The sequence below is a fragment of the Eschscholzia californica genome, unplaced genomic scaffold (assembly GCF_041429995.1).
Source record: "Eschscholzia californica isolate CP2 unplaced genomic scaffold, dmEscCali1.0.p SCAF_6, whole genome shotgun sequence".
In the NCBI taxonomy this organism is placed as follows: Eukaryota; Viridiplantae; Streptophyta; class Magnoliopsida; order Ranunculales; family Papaveraceae; genus Eschscholzia; species Eschscholzia californica.
In genome coordinates this window covers 16,578,835-16,602,439 of record NW_028238483.1, presented here as the reverse complement: position 1 = coordinate 16,602,439, position 23,605 = coordinate 16,578,835, and the positions used below count along the sequence as shown (strand labels likewise).

The window sequence follows — 23,605 nt, the reverse complement described above, 5'->3', positions numbered from 1 at the left end:
TACGAATAAACAAGGTTATAGTGGTGATTGTATGTCGTTGAAAAGGTAAAAGTAGGGTTACATGGTGGAGTTTGTAAGGTTTAAGAAACATGACCAAGAAGACAAAAAGTTTTGATATATTTTTTCATTGCTATTTTTAAATTTAATTTTGAACTCCTATAAATATTTATTTATTTATTTTAATCCTTAACAAGTAATGTCCCTTTACCAAATTAGAAAAGGGACCTAAAATATGAAATGTTGATTTTTTAGAAAGTCCCATTACTATTTAACCACTTCCCTGTACCAATGACCCTTTTTCTCTTACAAATGTCTTCTTTTCTTTTTCTCCTTACAAAGGTCTTCTCTTCTTTTTCTCTAACAAGTCAAATATGTTATCAGGACGTCTTCTCACTACTTTTATCGTTTTGATAAATAAATACCAACTTATTTTCTACTCATAACATATTATGAACTATTATATATTATTGTGTTGATTCAAAATGTATTATTTTCTATTCATAACATACTATGAATAGGAAAGAAAAAAAAAAGAAATTGAAAGAAAAAAACTTGTTTTAGGAAGAAAAACGAGTTTTTATTTGAAGGTGAAGTACTATATAAGATTCTATCATAATGCATCATGATAGTCTATAATACATTTAGAGTACTCATAGGAGGTTTTCGAAATATGACAATTCATAATGCATTATAATAGTTCATAATGAATTACTATACAACTCATAATATATTGTGATAAACATGTGATTTTAGAACTAGAAAGAAAACATGAGACTGAAGAAATTTAATTTGGGGCACGAAAAACGTGCATTCATAACACTATAAGCCCAATATTAACACAAATCCACAAAAACCTAAAATTTTTAAAAAATTTAAAATTCACTTAAGGAATAACTTTTTGTGACTGGGATTAAACAGAAAGTAAATGACCCTCGTCTTTTACTATTTAATTTCATGAAATTTTGTTTGTACAATAGAAGTATATAGATTTCCAGCTTTTATATTTTTATTCTTTTAAATCGATGTTTCGTATCTTTCAATTTTTACTTGTTATGTAAATGCACATTTTACTCGATCATGAAACAGATGTTAGTGGACAAAATTCTACGATCTCTTATATGAAATAGGAAATAACTAAGAAATAGTTATGTAATTCCATCTTCACCCATGTAGGCCAAACATTATATGTATATATTCAAAGATAATTAAAAAAATCATTGTCGACATCGTTGTGGTAAGTATATAGATTTCCAACGTTTATATTTTTATTCTTTTAAATCGATGCTTTCGTATCATTCAATGTTTACTTGTTATGTAAATGCACATGTTACTCGATCATGAAACAGATGTTAGTGGACAAAATTCTACGATCTCTTATATGAAATAGGAAATAACTAAGAAAGAGTCATGTGGTCCCACCTTCACCCATGTAGGCCAAAAGTTATATATATATATTCAACGGTAATACTACTTTTCCAAGGAGGTTGACAAGGAATTTGACATAATGATGAGGTGGATTCCTTTCATAAGTAAAAAAGTAGATGAAAAATTTGTTTTAATCTGAACCGTTCGATTTGAGCGGTTCAGATTTGGGTCATCCACTTTTTTTTACTTATGAAAGGAATCCACCTCATCATTATGTCAAACCCCTTGTCAACCTCCTTGGGAAAGTATCATTTCCGTGGGATTTGAACGGTTCAGATTTGAGTCGTCCACTTTTTTACTTATGAAAAGGAATCCGCCTCATCATTATGTCAAACCCCTTGTCAACCTCCTTGGGAAAGTAGCATTTCCATTCAATTAATTTGATCTTCATTAGTTCATGATACTTGATTAGTTTCACAAAAAATTAAAAGTTGTTCTCATAAACCAATGAGAGAATTACTGAAACCCCCCAACTCTGATAATGCCTTTACTGAAACCCCCCACTTTAATTAGTAATTACTGAAACCCCCCAACTCCGTTTGATTTAACAGATTTGAGCCGTTAGTGGGAGGGAAATGACTTAAATCTCCCTTTGCTAAATCCGGACCTAATAATGGGACTATGGGAGGAGAAAATGGGGCGCCTTCGACTAAAAACAAAGGCGCTTATATCACCTTTAATATCTTTTCCCTCACTTTCCCTTGTCCCAACCCAAATCGACTACATCTCCCACCTCCCATCAAACCAGACGACTTCATCTCCCACCTCCCATCAAACCAACTCCATGATAATGCTCCCTTGCTGAAATCAACCAAGACGAAATCAAGCACAAGCCGAGCAGCTGGCGTCTTCGACTAAAAGGTTATGAATTCATTCACTCTCTCTCTCCATCTTTCCCATCAAACCAACTCGGCTCCCTTGCTAGAACTAGGGTTTCTGTAGTAGAAAAAAACCCTAATTTTGGGCTTTTGAGAGATAATCTGTCTTCAAGAAATATATATAAAGCAATTTCAAGAGATAATCATTACATCTACACTGGAAAGGGGAGCGAAACCCTAAAATTCTGATAAGGTTTTACTCTTTTTCACTGTCGATTTCCTAATTGTCATTAAAGAACTTTACTAATTCTATCTCACTCTAATGTTAGTGGATTGTTTTCAATCTTGTTCACATTATAGTAGTGGTTTATTCATATGGAATTTTTGATTATCCATAAATTTGATAACTATTAGACAACCCTCTCTCTTCTAAATTAGGATTAATAATGGAAGCCTAAATCTAGGTTACCTTTTGGTAGGCACAGAGATAAGTTCTTTAAAAAAAATCAAGTATTTACATGAATATTGAGGTGATTAATGGAATTCACCCATAACCATGAAAGAACAGAACAATGTTGGTATTTTATGGCTTACTTCATGTTGATCTTTAGTACAGTTTTCGTGTATAAGCAATTAGTATAATCGGCAATTTCGATGTACCCATTATGTAATGACTTTCTTTGATGGTTTTAATCCTAATCCACTTGAAGTTTGCCTACATGAGTCCATGCACACAGTAGAGGAATATAACATTTGCTTCTCATGCTTATTGTCCAACTTGATTGTTCATATATCATACACAACATGACTAGTACTAATATGAATATCCAAGCCTGCTTACTAGAAGACTTCATAGATTAGCTTTATGTTGCTTTTCACAAATTCCAACTTGAACTAGAATTTTCATTAAAGAGTACCCTAGAATATGTTCTCATGCAAGCTATGTTTTTTTTTTTTTTTTTTATGTTGAAACCTCATGCAAGCTATATTGACATATAAAAGTGGGGGGTTTTAGTAAACGCATTATCAGAAGTGGGGGTAAACGTAAGAGGGTAAAAAAGTAATATTGAAATTATCAAAGTTAAATCAAACAGAGTTGGGGGGTTTCAGTAATTACTATTTAAAGTGGGGGGTTTCAGTAAAGACATTATCAGAGTTGGGGGTTCAGTAATTCTCCCTAAATTAATCTCAGTACTTATCTACCACCCTTTCAGAAAGTAACCAATGAAGCAAGAGTTTATTAAAAACCAAAAATAGTTTAGGAAGCAGAAATCAGATGCCCATAAAATCTGACTTGTATTAAGTTGGAAATTTTGCAAGACATTAATGAGAGAACTGTCTTAATGTATAATGGATTAAATTGGGGCTACACCAAACCCTTAAAAAGTATGGATATGGTTGTGTACTTGTGTAGGTTTCTAAGTCACAACACAACTAGATAAGTTTTATACTCTTCTCTTAATGGTCCACCACAATCTGTAGACCTTCCAATTTTACATACATTATCTAAAAACATAAAGACAAGATTTTTTTATATGTGATATATTTTATGTTGCATGAAAGCAACTCAGAGTTGCATTCTTATCTAGCATGGAAATACAAATAAAATGGGTCACACAAGCATTGCTGATGTGTCAACTGATTTGGCCGGATCTTTTCTGAGTTAACCCAGTGAGTTAGCTGACAGAATGGCATCCTAATCTTTTTTTTTTTCTTGTTGAAAGCCAAAATATATAGCACAAAATTAAAAACACAAAAATTCTAAAAGAAATAGGGAAATACAATCCATATGCGGTTGCAATTATCTTGCCGAGTCCAGTTGACAATTTTGTCTGCTTGGTAATTACCCTGTCGAGGGATGTGCGAATAGACAAAGTCTTGCCCGGTGCTTGCTCTTTTCGCGAATAGCCGTAATGTGGTCTTGAGATTGCCATTAGATTGTTGTAGACGATCTTCTGAGATAATCAATGATGTCTCTTTTCTCGTTCTCGATGTGCAAGTATTCAATTTTATGGTCCACAGCCCAAGAGATGCCCATAAAAATTGCTTTACATTCACATTCTTCCGCATTTTGACCTCGTGTTGTCTGGGATATTGCCAATTAGAAGTTTTCTTTGTGATCACATACGCTTCCTTTAATGACATCCTAATCTAGGTTAGGATTGAAGCTTCCATGGATAGTGACATAGTGATTGAGCCAAAATGGATAAAGAGATGGAGTAGTGTAGGGCCAGTCTCATCCAATCCAATTAGGTTCAACATGGTCCAGGAAAATCTATCTAAATGCTCACAAGATAACCATCAAGCTCGAGTGATGCCTTTTTCGTGTGTGAATTGGCCATTTTGTGATAACTCTCACAAACGATCACATTATTTTAATCATGTTTATTCGCTCATTTCACTCAATCCGTAAACTCTTTATTCATTGTTTATTACAAACGAGATCTTTAATTACATTATAATTTTCTTCAAAAAGAACACAAGGGATGTCCTTTCTAGTGCATCAGTTTCTATATTTACAAAGAGAAATAAATGAATATTCCTCTAAGCCAGAATCAGTATAAATTGAATGAGATGTATAAAGGACTTTTCTACTCATTACTAATTGTTATCGAATATAAAAGCCAGACAATGTCTTTCCATATGTTATAGGCCCAATTGCAACAAGTAATATGGTTCAACAGACACACGTATCATATGGCACACGAAAAATGAGTTCGGCACAAACTCAGACTAGAGTGGGTGGGAGAATAATACCACATAGCTTAAGGGAATTAATTCTCGTGACTACTTGTCGTATGAGATTATGACTAATCCTACAAGCTAAATGTGATCTCAGAAATGCTAGGGTTACTCATTGGATTACTTAGAGGATGACCAGTCCGCTCGTACAGTTGAGTTGGCCTTAAATTTTTGATCAAAATTTGTTTTTGTACAGGCTACCTCAGTAATATGAGTGGTCTGATCATCCTCTGAATATTTCAATGAGTAACCCTAACATTTTCCAATATTTCAATGAGTAACCCTAACATTTTCCATATGATCTACCGCATATAATTAGAAAGGTCACTAGCTATTTGGGTTATTCCTAACAAATGAATTTGGGTAAAATATGTACTTATACTTCCCAACTTTCTAATGGGTGTTACACCACCTTAAAAGAAATGGTAGACAGTCTTTACTTATAGAGAAAGCTAGGTTGGTAGATCTTAATCATGCAAACATTAATTATATTCATGGTGGTTTGGTTGTGGAAGATAAATAACTAGTAAGGGCATGCAAGCTTCTCTTTTTGTTGTTTGGTTTAAAATTCATCTTTAGATTGCTTTGCTTATAGGACTCCTAATTACTTTTGTTCTTCTCTTTTCCATTGGGGCAAGCTAAAAAACCCATCATTTCCTTCCTTGGGTTTCTTGTGAGAGAATGCTTCCTCCTTTCTACTTTTTGTCCTTGTTTGCAAATATTAATATAAAAGTGAAGTTAGCTTAATGATATAAAATAGGTCAAATTGAAACATAATAGGAAGGCAGACAATGACAAGTGTCTGAGGTCTTAAAATTTCCTTTTTTTTGGGTGGCTGAGGTTCTACATGTTCGAGGGTGGGTTGGCCAGAACCCACCACACACAACCCATCCACCGCCATCTTCATGTGAGGAGTGCAAGTGTATAGACAGGTCGTCCTCATTTTGGTTATGTTAGGTAGTAAAGTTTTATTTACCATTTTACTTCTTAAAATCTTACTCTCAATTGATTGGCTCTTGGATGGATAACAATCATAAGAAAGGGCTCCGGATTGATTGGCTCTTGGATGGATAACAAGCATAAGAAAGGGTTTTTTTTTTATGAAGGTGCATAAGAAAGGGTTAGGATGGATAACAATGAAAGGAGCACAAGAAAGCATAACAAATAAGTGCATAAGTTCCATCTCCCGATTGGGATGGGATTAAAGGGCTTGGTATGGATATCAATGGTCTGAGTCCGATCGACCTTATAGAAAATAAGGGTAGACATAAATGAGTCGACTGAAGTTGTTAAATTTTTATCCGACTACAATGTAATTGACAATGAATAGAGAATAGATAGACATTTTTTTATTTCATATTATACTCTCAGCTTGTTTTTTGAGCTAGACTAGAACCTATATGTATTTATATTTATTAGATAGACTAAGAACCAAAACAGCTGAGAACTAAGAGTTAAAACCTAAACCAACACTAAGAGGTTAGATTTAAAACACAGTGTCAGCAACTCCGACCTGAGCTTGACTTAGGCTTAAAAACCACTTTTTTAATCCAAAATTTTCAGCCTCAGCTCAACCTCAAAAATCAGCTCCAACTTCAGTCTCTCTTGAAGCTTAAAATTTGTGTATGTGGAAAACGCGTGTATGAATTTTTTGTGAGTGCGCAAAAAAAGTGTGCGATCTTGTTTGTGTGCGAAACACGTGTTTAAACTATTTTCGAAATAATATTTTTTCTGAGGTTGAGGAATTATTCGGGGGCCACACGTTGGTGGGATGCATTTTAATTATTATTTGTGAAGTTTTATTAGAGTTAAAAAAACAAATTAGATCTTATTACAGTTTTTAAAAAAAAATTTAAAACTAATTAAATTATCAAAAAGAAAATTGATGGTTGGATTGATTTGCTCCAACGGCGGAGTCGCTCAGCCTCCTCCGACCCGGGTTGGAGTTGCTAATTCAGATCCAAAAATTCAAATTTTAGACCTCAGTCGCCCCGGGTTGGAGTTCTCTCACACTCGTAACTTCTTTATTGTGATTGAATACTGGTGTTCTTTAAAAATGAAAAACATCCAAGTTTAACCTACCAAAAGCAACAGATCTGACAGGAGATTGAAGATTCAGTTAGAAATCTTTTTGATAAACAAAATGAATTTAATACTCTTCTAACTTCTAAGAACTACCACATTTAAGTGTTCTAGATATTACTGTTTTTTTCTTAAATTCTGTGCTAAAAAACCTAAAAAACAAAAGAAGACAAAGAAAAATACTTTCACCAAAAAAACAACCCAAAAGGAAAAAAATAACTAATTTTTAGATTGGATGAAGAACCACCCATGGGTCAGAATGGGTTAAGTCTCATGAATCTGGTCCCACAATTTCTTTCTTTTTAATAGCAGCTGCAAAGTTTCACATTTTTGCAAACCTAAACCAGTGTCTCATCAGTATATACTCACTCTGCATCTCTCTCTCTAAACTCATTTCCTTCTTCTTCTTCTTCTTGTTCCATTGGAATTGGTTTTCTCTTTCTTCAAGTAAAGAAAGAATAAAAGAAGGACAAGAAGAAAGACAAATCAAAAAAGGACATTGATTTTAGAAAAGAAGCAATAGAGAGAATGATGGGTTCAAAACAAATAATCTATAACTTGTTAAGAACAAAAAGAACTTTTCTCATCTTATTCTTGGTTTATCTTTTTTCATATTTTTCATCAATTACAGCTTCTGTTTCTTATGATCATAAAACTATAACCATTAATGGACACAGAAGAATACTCATTTCTGGGTCTATTCATTACCCTAGAAGCACTCCTGAGGTACTATTGTATATTAATTAACCACTTTATCTTCTCAATGTTTTCACATTATTCTTTAAGATTTTGCATTTTTATACAAATGGGTATCTCTGGTTTTCTTCTTCTCTGTAAAAATTTGAACTTCTTCTCACTTACTTTTCTCAACATTGCTGGTTTTCTTCATTTTTTTCAAGCTCTATTTTCCTCAAATGGATAACTCTTCTCTGGGTTATGTATAAAACTTTATGTGAATTGGGTATCTCAGATTAATTTCGGATTTGTTGCAGATGTGGCCTGATCTTATTCAGAAGGCCAAAGATGGAGGTTTGGATGTAATCCAAACTTATGTCTTTTGGAATGGACATGAACCATCTCCAGGCAAGGTAATCAAATTTCGGTTTCGGTGGAAATTTCGGTAGACATGTAAATAGAAACATTTCGGTCATTTTGACACAAATATTATAAAATTTGTTTCTTTGACAATGACCGAAATATTTCGAAGTTTAATTCCTTGGTCAAATAAAAATGGTCTTCCATTTTCTTCAATATCATTTTTGCATAGATTCTAATGGGTATTTGTTTGATTCGACTTTCAGTACTATTTCGAAGGGAGATATGATCTTGTTAGATTTATCAAGTTGGTTCAGCAAGCAGGCCTCTATGTTCATCTCAGAATTGGTCCTTATGTTTGTGCTGAATGGAACTTTGGGTATAAAAATTATTATACGTTTTTTTCGTATTTTAAATTTTCAATAAAATCAGTTTTGAATTTTTATTAATTTTTTTTTTGTGAATTTTCTGTTTCTAATTCAGAGGATTTCCAGTTTGGCTCAAATATGTTCCTGGTATTAGTTTCAGAACAGATAATGGACCTTTCAAGGTTAGATATTTTTGGTTTCTTCCATCAATGTGTTTATCTTTTTTTTTTTTACTTCTTTGTTATTAATTATATAATTAACTTACGAATTGTTATAATGAAGGCGGCAATGCAAGGTTTTACGGCGAAAATTGTTAACTTGATGAAGGCCGAACGGTTGTTTGAATCCCAGGGAGGTCCAATAATTATGTCACAGGTAAACTTATCGGATCGTATTACAAGTATTTTATGATCTTGGCTATGATTTTTAATCTGGGTCACAACTACTTTACTGAATTCAAAGTCAATTATAATGTGGAAAATCTATATCGGCGTAAATTTTTTTTTTTTTGAATAATTTGATTGAATTGAAACGAGAAAAAGGTTACACGGAGTGCTCTCGGCCTAAGCCAAAAGGGGTAGAATAAAAGCAATCCAATAGCTTCTCAAGAGTAGAGGGTCACCTAGAATTTATATTCTGAACCCAAGGCTATTCTCAGCGATTTAGATTTTTCCTCTACGCCCTATGTCACGTACAGGTCGTCCATTTTCTGGTCCATATCATGTTAGTGTAAGCTGTGGACCTACTTGCGGGCATGAGTTGGTTCTGGTATCATGTTGAAAGCCCACGGTCCTAACTCAGCTCAAAACTAGCTCGAGAGTTGAAGATTGCCCATGGGCTATATTCTGAACTTCGAGAACATTCTTAACCATGTCAAATTTCATCTTACAAAATTTTGATTGGAATTGAGAATTTGATGGTTGTTTCGATATATGTTGTAGATTGAGAATGAGTATGGACCAGTAGAATATGAAATTGGTGCTCCCGGTCGTTCCTATGCTAAATGGGCAGCTGAAATGGCTGTTGGGCTTGGCACTGGCGTTCCATGGGTCATGTGCAAGCAAGATGATGCTCCTGATCCAATTGTAAGCTTTTCGAAACGTTTCTAATCTTAACACAACCGAGAAGAAAAATTAAACCTGTAAAAATAACAATATTTTCTTATTCTTTGAACAGATTAACGCCTGTAATGGTTTCTACTGTGATTGGTTTTCTCCTAACAAGGCATATAAGCCGAAGATGTGGACTGAAAACTGGACTGGCTGGTAAACAACAACCCATTTCTCACTACTAAAATCTGTCAATTCGCATAATCTTACTGCTTCACTCTTCGTTTAAGATTTGGGGAACGAAAATCAAATTTAGATTATTCTGATGTTTATACTATCATTGTTCAAATCATTTGGCAGGTTCACAGGCTTCGGCGGTGCTGTACCTCATCGACCAGCTGAAGATTTGGCGTTTTCAGTCGCCAAATTTATACAAAAGGGTGGATCGTTCATGAACTACTACATGGTAGGATTGTGTTATGTTAGTACTTCTAGGGATAAAACTATTCGATCTTCGATTAATTTAGCGTTTTAAGTTCTTTTCTATTTTATATTTCAGTACCACGGTGGGACAAATTTTGGAAGGACAGCAGGTGGTCCTTTTATAGCGACTACCTACGACTATGATGCTCCAATTGATGAATATGGTAAATAGTCTTCACCCTGTTGATACATATAATTCGTAACTACTGGAAGAAAGAACTTAAATCGCGAATATGAACGATGTAGAAGCTAAATGTCTATGGTCTCTGACTTTTTCCATTTTTCATTTTTCTTCTAGGACTACTAAGAGAACCCAAATGGGGTCATTTGAGAGATCTCCATAAAGCTATTAAGCTTTGTGAACCAGCTTTAGTTTATTCAGATCCTGTTGTGACAACACTCGGAAATAATCAAGAGGTGTGATTTTAGCTCCCTGTAATCTATTTATACTACCAAAAAAGTATAAAATTTATACTAATAACTTCGTCTTCTTTTGTCGGTATCTGTTTTTCAGGCTCATGTCTTCAATTACAAAGCAGGAGGTTGTGCTGCATTTCTTGCTAACTATAACTCAAAATTGTACGCGACAGTGAACTTTAGAGGCCAGAGCTATAACCTGCCTCCATGGTCTATTAGTATTCTCCCAGACTGCAAACATACTGTCTTCAACACAGCGAGGGTGAGAGTTTTACTCTTACTTTGGCATCAACGGATACACGATATAATTCTCTATAATATTCATTTTCATTTAGTTCCAATTTCTTATAATAAGGTTTACTTATTATATTTACCAAGAGTATCCCTTCTTTTTAGTTCTCTAGAATGAAATTTGCAGATGTGATATTGGAATCTTGTTAAACAGGTTGGTGCTCAAAGTTCGCATATGGTAATGACACCAGTGAGTAAAGGATTCGCTTGGCAATCATACAATGAAGAGACTGCTTCTTACAATGACAATTCGGTTACAACTGTTGGACTTATTGAGCAGCTAAATGCCACAAGAGATTCTTCCGATTATATGTGGTACTCAACAGAGTAAGTAATTTGACATATCATTGGCTGCTTTCTTTAAAACCGAAGTAGATAAAATATTTATCGAATATACTTACGGAGTGAACTCAAGGATGGAAGTAGATTTTTAGTTAGAATGGGGCTACTTTGTAGAGGCTGCTCTTGCCGATGGATTGACCTGGACTAATTAGTGCATATCGAAAATATTTGAACTTGTTAGGCTACCTCTAAATGAAACCATTAGTAGGTTAGCCCGTGCTAATGCTCGGGTTAGCCTACAAGTGGTTCCGCCACGTACTAAGCTTACCAATCAAAATCAAAACCAAAATGTAAAGTTTCGATAGTGTTTGTTTTAAGTTATCTTTTACTGACAACATCTCTGTTTTCAGTGTCAAAATAGCCCCAAATGAAGCGTTCTTGAAAAATGGTAAGAATCCATGGCTCACAGTTATGTCCGCTGGTCATGCTTTGCATGTTTTCATCAACGGTCAACTATCAGGTAAACAATATTTTCTGACAAAATATAACTTCACAAACAAAACAAATTTGATAACGACGAGAGCTATTATTTTCTCCGACTAATGGTTGCCATTTTTTGCTAGGAACTGCATATGGGAGTATGCAGAGCCCGAAACTAACATTTAGTGGTAGTGTGAATATGAGAGTTGGAATCAACAAGATTTCTCTATTAAGCGTTGCTGTTGGCCTTCCGGTTCGTTATTTCATCTCTCGTGAAAACATTCTACTTCTAGTTCACATTTTAACAAACATTATGGGTTTATGCAATTTTGTACTGTACTTATCTTTCATGGTCTATGATTGGGGATAGAATGTTGGCGTGCATTTTGAGTCATGGAAGACGGGAGTTCTTGGGCCAATCACGTTAACGGGCCTTAATGAAGGAAAGAGAGATTTGACATGGCAAAAATGGTCTTACAAGGTTTGCATTCCTATTAGTACTATTCTCTATTTTGAATTCGTACCATTGCTACAACAAGAAAGTATTAAGCTCTTGGGATGTTTCAATGCAGATTGGTTTGACGGGCGAAGCATTGAGTCTTAATTCCCTAAGTGGAAGTTCCTCCGTCGAGTGGGTACAAGGTTCTTTTGTGGCTCAAAGGCAACCACTAACATGGTACAAGGTTAGGACCTTAAATCTCAAAACATTTCCTCCCTACGCACCCATCTGAAATGAACGAAAAAATCATAACCTTCTTTACCAACAATGACTTGTGACTAATCAATTGCTTTATATGGCATCCTACACAGACTATGTTCAATGCACCAAGTGGAAATGATCCATTGGCTTTAGATATGGGTACCATGTCCAAGGGTCATGTATGGATAAACGGGCAGAGCATCGGACGTTACTGGCCCGAAAACAAAGCCCGCGGAGTTTGTGGCGCCTGTAGCTATGCTGGAACATATAACGATAAGAAATGCCAAAGTAATTGTGGAGAGGCATCTCAAAGATGGTGAGATAAGTTTTACTTGTATTGGTTAAAGAATGTTTAAAAAAATTCGTACTGATTATTCGCTATTTACTTCAGGTATCACGTTCCTCGTTCATGGCTAAATCCAACAGGAAACCTATTGGTTGTTTTCGAAGAATGGGGTGGTAATCCAAATGGGATTTCTTTGGATAGAAGAAGTGTACAAAGTGTTTGTGCTGACATTTTCGAAGGGCAGCCTTCGTTAACAAGTTATCTGACTCAAGCCTCCGGAAGAAGTAATAGGCCTTTAAGGCCCAAGGCTCATCTTTGGTGTTCTCCGGGGAAGAAAATTTCTTCAATAAAGTTTGCAAGCTTCGGAACTCCACAAGGGGTTTGTGGAAGCTTTAGTGAGGGAAGTTGTCATGCTCACAAATCTTACGACGCGTTTCAAAAGGTAGTTTACATCATATGATTATGTCTAATATTCCACATTCTGTTTTTTCCAACACTAGAAAACTCATTGACCAAAAGAAAGAAAGAAATGATGGCAATCCTTTTAGACCTAAATTGGATCGAGTTGGGTCCAAAGTAGTTGAGCTAAAACTTGGACCTTGCCTAGCTCGGCTAGGCGAACTTTAGCGACAACCCCGAACTCGATGTTGACTATCCTCGAGCCTGAGCGCACTCGCAAGTAATGAGAGCCAACGGCATCATAGGTTGGGTGATCTCAAATTTTTGAAGGATCTATTTCTCACCCATGCTTAGTTTGTATACGCTTTTTTTTCTTTCAAATTCAGATCTGCTATCTGACTCACGCCAGATTTTAGAATACTTTTATGAATCTAACTTGTTTGAATGGTTGACTCGGGCAGCTTTTGGGTCTGTTTGAGTCACACAGGAATTAAGTCTGAGTTAGGAGCTCATTGTCTAAAATAACCTGAAATGACTAATGCGCCCTTGACCAGTACGAGTTAGACTCAGAGCGTCAAGATTCAGACAAGTCGAACTCAGGCTACCTAGTTTCAAGCAACCGAAAAAACAAAGGACACCTAGATTTGTCGAATAATGATGATAGTGATCATTTTCACTCAATCATTTCACATAAATTTTGATCACTTACTTTGGCCAACCTATGCGTTTGTTAAAAGCTGCATTTTCTTATTCTAGTCTCTCTATATTGCTGTAGAATTGTGTCGGGCGACAAGCTTGTTCAGTATCTGTTGCTTCTGAGGTTTTCGGAGGAGATCCATGTCCAGGTACCATGAAGAAGCTCTCAGTTGAGGCCATCTGCAAGTAATGGCTGACAAAACTCAAAGTAAATTTAATGGAAGTTTCCTATAAATCCTTATTAGTATACACAATTAAAGATCTTCAGGTTCCTCAGTATTTAATAGTATAAATCAAAATTCATCAAGCAATTCTTTTCGATTCGGCATTGGCACATGAATGAAGTATGAAGCTGGGATCGAAACCCATTTTATAAGGTGTGAAAAAAGAAGTGAAATGTAAATAATTATATAAGTTGTTATACCATTATATCTATACCTTTATATCGCGAAAAATCTTTTAGTGGAGCACGTCACAACCGAAGGTTTTTGTGTCTCCTCGTGAAGGTTTCGGTTATTAAGTTAGGAAATGTTTTTTCTTTTCTCAAGTTGTTAGGTTGCAGGACTGTCTTGTTATGTTTATTTAACTTCTCCATTAGAGAGGCTTTTCATTACTATTTTGACATTTTGTCTCTGTAAGATGAACAGAATTCGATCTTATATGAAGCTTGTTGGGTTGTGCTATGACTTGTTTATTTTTATGGCGTAACCGAAGAAAACAAGAAAAGATATCCTGGTTCAAGATGTCTATTTTCATATTTTCTTAGTAGCTTCACAAGACCTGATAACAAGAGTTTAGCATAAATGGGATTATCGACATTTTTTCACCACCGACAAATATTATAGGAAAAAAATAAATGAGCTCTTAACATTGCTACTAAACCACCCATAGGCAACTATGTAGAAAAAAGCAAAAGCCAATGATTAAAAATATAAATCTCAGAATCCTCAAGGGTACAAGCCAATCTTCTAAATAAACTACCCATCTGCAGATGAACATATCCGAAGAGAAATACATGGACAAAGACACCTTATCCTGCCGAAAAAACCAGTTACAAGTATCATCAATCCCCATCTGCACTCTTAAACTTCGTTCAATCCTTCCATTTTCTTTACCGTTAACCAAAATTTCTTACTCATCCCGTTTTCCTTTCTGCAACTTCAGTCGATCTTGACGGAAGAGTAGATCTTTCTCACGAACCAGAAGCATGAGTAGAAGCCGATTGTTCCAGTCAACACGAAGAACGCATAGGATATAATCAACATATAGCCGAAATAAAGGATACCCGATACTAGTTTTGTTATTTCTAGCTTGGTAAAGAAGTAAAAGATTGAATAGAGGAAGAGATAAACAGCAGAGGAGCCTGCTGTAAGATAAGCTCTCCACCACCAGTGGTAATCTTCGCTGCAGAGTTGGAAGTAACAGAGCACGATAGTAATCTCTGCACACGTGATGAGAAGGATGACGAAGACTATGAAGAGAAAACCAAAAATGTAGTAGAACTGGTTCAGCCAGATCGAAGTCAAGATGAAGAAAAGCTCGATGAAAACTGCACCAAATGGAAGAATTCCTCCGATGAGAACAGAGAAAACGGGTTTCATGTACCAAGCTTGCTCTGGTATTTGCCTTGGGATCTTGTTTGTCTTCACTGGGTCCTCAATCGCGGGTTTTTTGAATCCCAAGTAACTACCGGCGAAAACTAATGGAACCGATATTCCGAACCATAAGAAAACAAGTGCAAACATTGTGCCGAATGGAATTGCTCCTGAAGATTGTTCTCCCCAGATAAGTGCATTTAGAACAAAGAAGATGGAGAAAAGAATAGCAGGGAACATGAATGCTGTTTTCAAGGTGTTCCTTTTCCACTCTGTGCCTCTGAACATTTTGTGTAAACGGGCCGAACTATAACCTCCAAATAAGCCCATGAAGACCCATAAAAGAACCATGGCTGTCATCAAGCCACCTCTGTTGGAAGGAGAGAGAAAACCCAGTAAAGCGAATATCATTGTCACGAGTGTCATTCCAAAGATCTGGACTCCAGTTCCGACATAAACACAAAGTAAACTAGAATTGATTGGTGGTCTGAAAACATCTCCATGAACTAGTTTCCATCCAGTTTCTTCCTGTGCTTCATCTTGGGTTTCCAACTGATTATAGTTCGCAATATCTCTGTACAATGTCCTCATCATGATCATAGCAACCATACCAGAAAGGAAGAGTACAATCATAAGTGAGTTGATAATGGAAAACCAGTGGATTTGATCATCATTCATGAGAAGATAAGTATCCCAACGAGATGCCCATTTTATGTCACTAGCCTACAAAAGCATATAACCGCCGAAGTAAGAAAACTCGATCAAGGGGAAGAAAGCAAGGTTCTGAAAAAGGAAAATTACCTGAAACGTAACATCATATGTGAACACAACCTCCTTGTCCGCAGCAACTTCCTGAGGAATTGTACTACTCTCAATTACAGTTTTGGTAGTTGGATTGCATGTTACCAATTTAGGGTTCTTCTCGTCCCAATCCTTGTATTCGTGATTAATACTGTTCCCAAAGAACCCGAGTTAAAACACGAGAAGAAAATAATTTACTCAAGAACAAAATTATTCAAGTTCTATTAGCTGCTATATATATCAAGTTAAAAGGAGAATCAGAGGAATGCTTGAAATACAACCACCAAAGTTGTCGGAACATTTATCATTTATGAAAAACACAAACAGAGAGCAAAAGAGATTGTTCTTTTCTAAATGATACTTAACAATATGCTTGTAGTTGGTGCATTAGTAAACTAACTTTCTTTGATCTCGGTTAGAGTGATATATTAAAAGAAAACTTGGTAGGCAAAGCAATATGTAAGAAACGGGAATGAAGCAAAGCTGACACTCTTTTCTAATTCTACCAAAGAACAATCTTTCTCATTGCCATCAATATATGTAGAGGCAAGAATACCAGTGTTCTTGACATGCAAAAAAATAAAAATAAGAACTGCCATACCAATATGCATATGAACTCCAAGATAAGTATAGATTGATCAGTAGCAAAGAGTAGAAACATGAGCGCAGTACCTGTTTGGGGTAACCTCGAAACCAACAATACGGGCCAATTCTGTATCAGGATCCAAGTGATACATAACTTTAAAGCTGAGGTGGTTATTGATAAAATGTCTCATCTCTTTACTCTGGAGAAGCAAGTTAATATGTCAACTATAGAACATTTTATAGGAGCAACTTAGCTTAGAAAAAATATCATTTGCAACTTACCTCAGCGTAATTTCCTTTAAAGCCAACACGAAAACCATGCTCATAAGCTGTAGTCTGGGTTCCAGGTCTACCAAGTACTGCAACAGGAAGATTATCCAAAATCCTGTGATATATTCATGAATTAAGCATAATTACTTGGCGTATATTTCGAAGAGTTATCCAAGATAAGGAACCAATCAACAACTATTCTCATCATCCTCCATCTGTACAACCAATGAAAGCTGAACAGATATTTAAGATGCACTATGTAACTTCCAAACTTACATGTTTACCCGGTACTGATCATCAATTTTTTGTCTAAAGTTCTTTGCAGATTCAGCATCAAGCTTTACACGGCATGCAACTTTGCATGTTTGATCTTCCCTCATTTGAAACTGCAATACATTCAGAGGATGAGATTGAAAAAAGTAAAGTTACAACAATCTCTTATGCATACATTACCTCTCTAAAATAACCTTTAAAGTGATAAACTGAATATCAAATTGAAAATGAGCCAGGAAAAGGGGGATGAAGACTCACTGTGTATATAGAGTTCTCGATGCGATCACCTCGAAGAACCTCTCCTAAATTCTCTGCACTGTTCATGATTTTCTTGGGCTTGCAGTATTTAAGAAAATAATAGTCATAAGGAAGTTGGGTCTTTGTGGACGAGAGCTTGTTCACTTTCACTGAAAGTTCATCACCCTGAAGAGTACCAGAAAAAACTCATGAGACCCACAAACAGTAAACTGATCAGAAGTTAACTGAAAAGACTCAAATTATCTCGCAAACTTTGTCAATTTTCAGTAAATGAATTGGAATAGAAGAAGAGATGCATATTAGCTCTCAGAAAATTGGTCATATATACCAAAACAAACATATTGAGCTTAGATATAATCACTATAATCAACGAAGTTGAGAAACAAGAAGAGGCAGGCTGATGTAAACCGCATTCTTTGTCTTGTTTATGTCAGTCTCGATAAAATTTAGCCAATAAGGGTTTCTATTTGTTAGTGGCAATAGGGGGGTGCCAAAAGTGGGCAATTATCTTCTATGAGAACCTAGCAGAGCCACCATGATGATGTTTTCTAACTTCCACTTGCCATTTATGATAATGACAACATGCTACGTTTCCAATATAAACATGTTCAAGAAACGTGTGAAGTATTGGTAGTCAGGGAAGTGCTAATTTTATTTCTCTGTTCACATAATATATATACCAAGTAATACACACACATACCAACCGATGACTAGCCAAGAACTAGTGTGTTGTTAACGCAAGCGCTTAGAATGTAAGGTCTCAGTTCGTCTTCTAGACATCTAAACCAAATTCTTTGCTACAAGTGATGCCTGGAGAACTTCTCAGTTCTCTACCCCCGACTCTGATATCAATTTTTTTTTATCTACGATCTCTTTCCGTTATGGATGGACCCCTTTGATCTTCTTTTTTTGACATTGGACTCCAAGAGTCATTACATTTACATGTCATTGATAGATCGTGAATATAATGTAAATGCATCATGAATTGAATTAGCACTATAACTGACATCATTAAGACATATTGGTCCCTAAAAACCGTATAAACACCCTTAGAGCCATCCTAGGGATCCTGCAAGCCCGTCTAATCCTAATTCCTACCTTTACTTTGTTTATTGCCTTACTTATATGAGATAAATCTTGATGATAAACTGCTCGCATGAAACAGAAAAATCCCACAAAATCGAAAGTGAAATTGATAATCACTTAAATCAACTGACCAATAAGGTGATTCTTTCACCCCAAGGAAGCCAATAATCACATTATAAACACCAGCCGACAGCAAAATTTCAACTAGACAACTTAGAAACTTAAAATTTTCAAAACCCAGATCCAGAAAGCCATAAAATTAATCTAAACCAGATCTTCTAAAGTTACTAGAAACCGATATCAAATCAGAAAACTATATCTCAAACTAAATTAACGGAGATAAGCAAACATGACTAATTAATCGAAGATCTGAACAAACCTAACTAAGTAAGATCGATTTACTCATAGAGAAGAGAAGATGAAGGAAGAAAATGTACCCTTTGAAAGTCACGGGGAGCGACACCAGGGAGGTAAAAAGATTGGGCATAACCGACGAGAAGAAGAGCCAAGAACAGGGTCGGAATCCAGCCGGAGCTACCCATCGTCGATGATTGCAGACAGACACACTAACTAAGAGAGAGAGAGAGAGAGAGAGATTTAGCAGTGAGTTTAAGAAATGAATAGAAGGGAAGGGGGAGATAAAAACGTTCTACCTGAAGGAAATGAAAGTTCAGTTGCCACATTGATGTACTCAAACACAACAGACAATCTCGACCGTTAGAAGATGTGAATACCGGTCGGGATCGGGATATTCTCGGGTTCATAACACTATATATGCTCGATTTATGTGTTTTTCTTCGAGAAATCAACTACGATCTATGTTAGCCGTTACAAGGCATTAGTACATCACGAAGATGTGATAATACATCATGAAGATGTCATAAGCACGATAACCGTCTATACGTTAAATCAATAATGGAAGATGCCTAAAGTCCAACAAAATGAAAGAAGCGTAAAGCCCGACAGACTTATTACATTACTTAGACCTTTAATAACTCAATTACCATAGAGTTCAGTAGTTAGAACAAGAATATTTCTGCACACTCCAAAATCTAGATGTCACCTTTTGAATTTTATAATATCTCGAAATTGTGTTATCAAGATATAAACTATAGCTTTTAAGTGTATGAGTAATAAGTGTCTATACCGCAATTCTACGTATCAACATACTTCATTTTTACACTTCATTTTTACGATATATCACAGTAAATGTATGATTCTTGTTGTTTAATAAATATTATACTTATATATATATAGTCCACTACCCTTTGATGCAATGGTTGGACACCCCCTCTAAAACACATGAAGTCGTGGGCTTTTTAGGCCTCTTTCATGTTGTCGGTGTTCGTGCTTATCACATCTTCATGATGTATCAATGTCTTGTAACAACTAACGTAGATCGTAATCGATTTCGAACTTTGTTTCCATGAGGGCGAAGAGTGGGGATCTTTTTTCTGTGACACGTCTGTCTCCTCGCCTATATCCCTCCATCTTTTTATTCCACAAAAGAGACTATTAGGAAAGCCAAAGCTTTGAACGATAAGGATTATGAACACAACTGATGTCAAGAGTAAGAGGCTCAGAAAAAAATCGATCAACCCATTCAGACCTCGCACTCTACCATATACCCATAACCGGTATAACATCAGATATCGGTTGTTATGGCAACAAGAATCTAAAGTAAGTCTGCTTGAGAATCTAACATGAGAAAAAGTTTTATATTAGTAATCCCTTGGGAAATCATATGCAAAGACGCTTAAAAAACAAAACTCGAAACTGTATATATAGATAGATCACTGTCTGGAACTCGGAAGATCAAATTCGAAAACAATATCTTTCATCAAAAAGCAATATGTTTCAATTCTATTCTATTCTCATAGTTTCTCCTCCTTAGAGAATCTCTCTCTCTCTTGTTATTATCATCATCAAACATAAACGCCAGAAGCAAGTAACAAGAACAAAGATCCAAAACCCTGCATAAAAGAGTACCAGCTTTCAGAAGTATATCAAGATTTAGGAGATTACTCAATGTTAACACGAAAACAGGAATTACTTGATATCGCCAAAGACCTTACCAAGAAAACTGATGCCACTGTCCCAGTTATAAGCTCCTTCGCTATACTGCGGGTTTTCCTGGATGCAGTAGCTTCATAGCTGCATGATAATAGTAAGACCCTTATATCAGAATCTAAGAAACGGGACAAACTTGAAATTTTAGAGAAATGGATACAAGTCCATAGCTTGCTCAAGTTAATAAGTGCAAAGAATTAGGTGGGTAAAAACACATTCCATTAGAGTGTAATAGTAGTTAGAATATGTAAGTATATGTCACGTTTATAAATGATTCACTAATGTGTGTCGCAACTCAAATCATTTCTGAAGGAAATGGTTCGGAGGAATTACAGAGACGAAATGTTCAAGGGCAAGTCATGAAGGCTAAGAACAACACATCTTTTTGCCCTTCCATATGCATTCGTATGAACATAATTGATGAGAGTAAGTAATCTACTAGCCGGATGCCAGAGGTATAACAGGAGATGCATCTGAATAATATTAAACACTTTTTAGTTCAAAATAATCAGAGTACCAGCTCAAGTGGCGGGTTTAGGTTACATAGGTGGCACCCGAATTTCAAAGTCTACCAATCCATACTAAAATGAATCACTGAGAAGATTCATGTAAAACGAAAGATGATAATAAACCATGTTGCCAGCCTGGTTTCAAAATTGCATATGCCTAGTGTCTCACTTTATCATCTTAAGCTGGTATTGTGGGTTTGAACTATGAGAACAACCTGATGGATCAGCCTGGTGTAATTTCTCATTGGACAAGTCATTGTTTTTCAAGGATAGTTTGACAGTAACGACGGAGAAGGTGACAATGTCTTTCTATTTTTCAAAAATAAGAATGTAAAGATTCTAGCCTTTGATAAATTAAAACAAGTTCTTAAATAGTTAATGGTAAGTTCAATTATTAGGTTACCAAACCTTAACTTTTTTGAAAATTTAAGAATTACATTATAAAAAGTACATAACGGAATGTTTATCGAAAATCAACCCGACCAAATAATTCACATTTCTTTTGTTTTGATTTGGTTTAAGCAGTTTCTAGACCATTTTCATTTACACTGGAAGTCAATGTTTTAAAATACATTTTTACGCCTCACAAGGCGAAGCGGCTCCCCGGCCCCGGGCGTACGCCTTGTTGCTTAAAAAGCGTAAACTATTTGTGTTTTTGAAGGAAAATGATATCAATTATGTAAAAACATAGCATAGTTTTTATACTTCACTACTGTAATATAAAATCCCAAGTCTTTAATAAACAAAATACTAATACTTTTTGTGTTGCCCAACAACTCAAAAATAAAGGGTGACTTTAGATGAACGTTTTAGTCTCTAGTTCACAAACGTATGCCTCGAGGAACCAGGTGACCGCCTCGCCTCGACGTGAACGCCTTGAAAGCTTTTTAAAACATTGCTTTAAGTAAAACTTGGCTTCGACATTAGATTCAACGAGAGAACCTCGGTACAATCACAATGACATAGACAAGCTTTTTCTTTGACAATGAGATACTTGATATTTACCTAAATTTACGATAACACAATCAGTTCAATTAAGGATAATATGCAGTTTAAGATGATCAAACAAATGTAATTGGGAATCTTCATTAGCAAAAAAACATTTATCTTCCTTGAGTTAGATCGCAGATTACATAATCTTATTCAAGCTTCAAACTCCATTTCCCCTAATTGTTCATAATAATTTCTAATTTCTTGTACTAATAGAGAAAATACATACTAAACTCCCAGACCCATTTCAACCAACATGAGATCTCATCCATGACTTGGTTAAGAACAAAGATTTGAACGTGAATCTTCTACCCATTACCACATTTTGGGTATTAAATATGAAACCCTAATCAGTTAATTAGAACAAATACTGATAAATAATTGGATCAGATCGCTTACATGAAGAACGAAGCTGTGACTATAAGGCCAATAGAGAGTAAAAGAATTGCTAGGGCTGGAAACCATTCAACTGGGACAGGACTTGATATTGCAGAAGCCTGTAAAAAAATGAAGAAAATCAAAATTCAGATAAAATCAAAGAAGATAAATATCAAATGAGATTGAACTAAAGCAAACTTACCATAGATGATGGATGATGATATGAAGACGATGGGATCCAATCTCTTTCTCTCTCTAGGTTCACAGAGAAGTTCTTTCGCTTCACATGAACTAGTAGTAGGAGGAGAAAATTCTTCGATTATGATCGGGGGGTCAGATCTGTTATTCAGTATTACTCGGTTGTACGAAATTAGATAGAGAAAAATCAGAAACCGTTACTGTGTTGGGAAATGCTTGAATCTGGACCGCTAAAATTATTAGCTCTTTTTATGCTCGGCAAGCTGTAAGTGTGGATTAGGGAGAGAGTTTTTACTTTTTAAGGCACACTGTTTTTAGAAGGGTGGGTCTGTAGGCACTCCGAAAATTGCTCTTGGCCCACCCTCAATATTAGCGCCCCCACAGATTGGGATAGTTCGAGGTCATTTAGACTGGGCTTAATCCGTGTTTGGCTTAGGGGTGGGAATCGGGCGGGTATGGGCACCCGCGGGTAATTCTGAGTCGGGCTCGGGCGGGTCGGGTAAGTTTCTCCTCTGCCCACTCGGGTTCTCGGGCGGATTCGGGCGGGCTTTTCTGAAATTTCCTATGATCAAAGCCCGCCCAAGCCCACTAAAGCATCGGGCAAGTCGGGCTTCGGGCTTCGGGCTTCGGGCTTCGGGCAAATCGGGTATCGGGTTTCTTTATCTAATATTTTTCTACCAGATCAAGAAACTCTAGAAATTTGATATTGTTCAAATAAGTTTCTCTAAACAAATTGATACCAAATCTTTACAAAACTTATAAATCAAGAATGACTGAAATACTCAGATTCCGTAACATAAGAAATCAACAACTGATATAGATCTATATATGCAAACATGAGACTTGGTTGTCTTCCACTTTTTTTCTTGTCTTTGTATGTTTCATTAGTTCTTCTTTGTTCTTCCTTCACATCAAAATAATCTTAAAATTTGACCACTACATAGAGAAGGAAGATGATCCCAATAACTTATTTAATAGAGAAGAAGGTTGGCACAAGAAGGTCTAGTAAATAAGAGAGAAACGGCTAGAGAGACAACGT

General features: G+C 35.8%; 3 protein-coding genes across 4 annotated transcripts; 1 reads left to right on the top strand and 2 right to left on the bottom strand.

The window, feature by feature from the left end:
* Positions 1 to 7,399: 7,399 nt before the first annotated feature.
* LOC147532039 (beta-galactosidase 1-like) lies at positions 7,400 to 14,236 on the top strand. The gene is made up of 19 exons (XM_086647509.1): positions 7,400 to 7,793; positions 8,060 to 8,155; positions 8,369 to 8,481; positions 8,586 to 8,652; positions 8,753 to 8,845; positions 9,412 to 9,555; positions 9,647 to 9,735; positions 9,880 to 9,985; positions 10,079 to 10,166; positions 10,301 to 10,419; positions 10,517 to 10,681; positions 10,865 to 11,037; positions 11,403 to 11,512; positions 11,616 to 11,725; positions 11,843 to 11,953; positions 12,045 to 12,155; positions 12,283 to 12,488; positions 12,564 to 12,900; positions 13,633 to 14,236. Exons 1-19 carry the CDS (start codon positions 7,596 to 7,598, stop codon positions 13,741 to 13,743), a joined length of 2,547 nt encoding a protein of 848 aa, XP_086503635.1. The 5' UTR covers positions 7,400 to 7,595; the 3' UTR covers positions 13,744 to 14,236.
* A 217-nt stretch (positions 14,237 to 14,453) lies between these two features.
* Positions 14,454 to 19,920, bottom strand: LOC147532038 (transmembrane 9 superfamily member 7). Of its 2 annotated transcripts, XM_086647511.1 has the most exons (9): positions 19,710 to 19,920; positions 19,075 to 19,590; positions 18,859 to 18,991; positions 17,336 to 17,500; positions 17,081 to 17,190; positions 16,817 to 16,919; positions 16,622 to 16,734; positions 15,950 to 16,100; positions 14,454 to 15,871 (listed from the first exon to the last, which is right to left on the bottom strand). In XM_086647511.1, the coding sequence occupies exons 3-9, from the start codon at positions 18,961 to 18,963 to the stop codon at positions 14,714 to 14,716; spliced, it is 1,905 nt and encodes a 634-aa protein (XP_086503637.1). In that variant the 5' UTR covers positions 18,964 to 18,991; positions 19,075 to 19,590; positions 19,710 to 19,920; the 3' UTR covers positions 14,454 to 14,713. The 2 variants fall into 2 exon arrangements, with proteins under 2 accessions (XP_086503637.1, XP_086503638.1); XM_086647512.1 differs by lacking the exons at positions 19,075 to 19,590; positions 19,710 to 19,920 and having other exon boundaries at positions 17,336 to 18,177; positions 18,227 to 19,055.
* A 205-nt stretch (positions 19,921 to 20,125) lies between these two features.
* On the bottom strand, positions 20,126 to 22,972 carry LOC147532037 (uncharacterized). The gene is made up of 4 exons (XM_086647513.1): positions 22,571 to 22,972; positions 22,390 to 22,487; positions 20,497 to 20,575; positions 20,126 to 20,394 (listed from the first exon to the last, which is right to left on the bottom strand). Exons 1-4 carry the CDS (start codon positions 22,571 to 22,573, stop codon positions 20,347 to 20,349), a joined length of 228 nt encoding a protein of 75 aa, XP_086503639.1. The 5' UTR covers positions 22,574 to 22,972; the 3' UTR covers positions 20,126 to 20,346.
* Between the last annotated feature and the right edge of the window lie 633 nt (positions 22,973 to 23,605).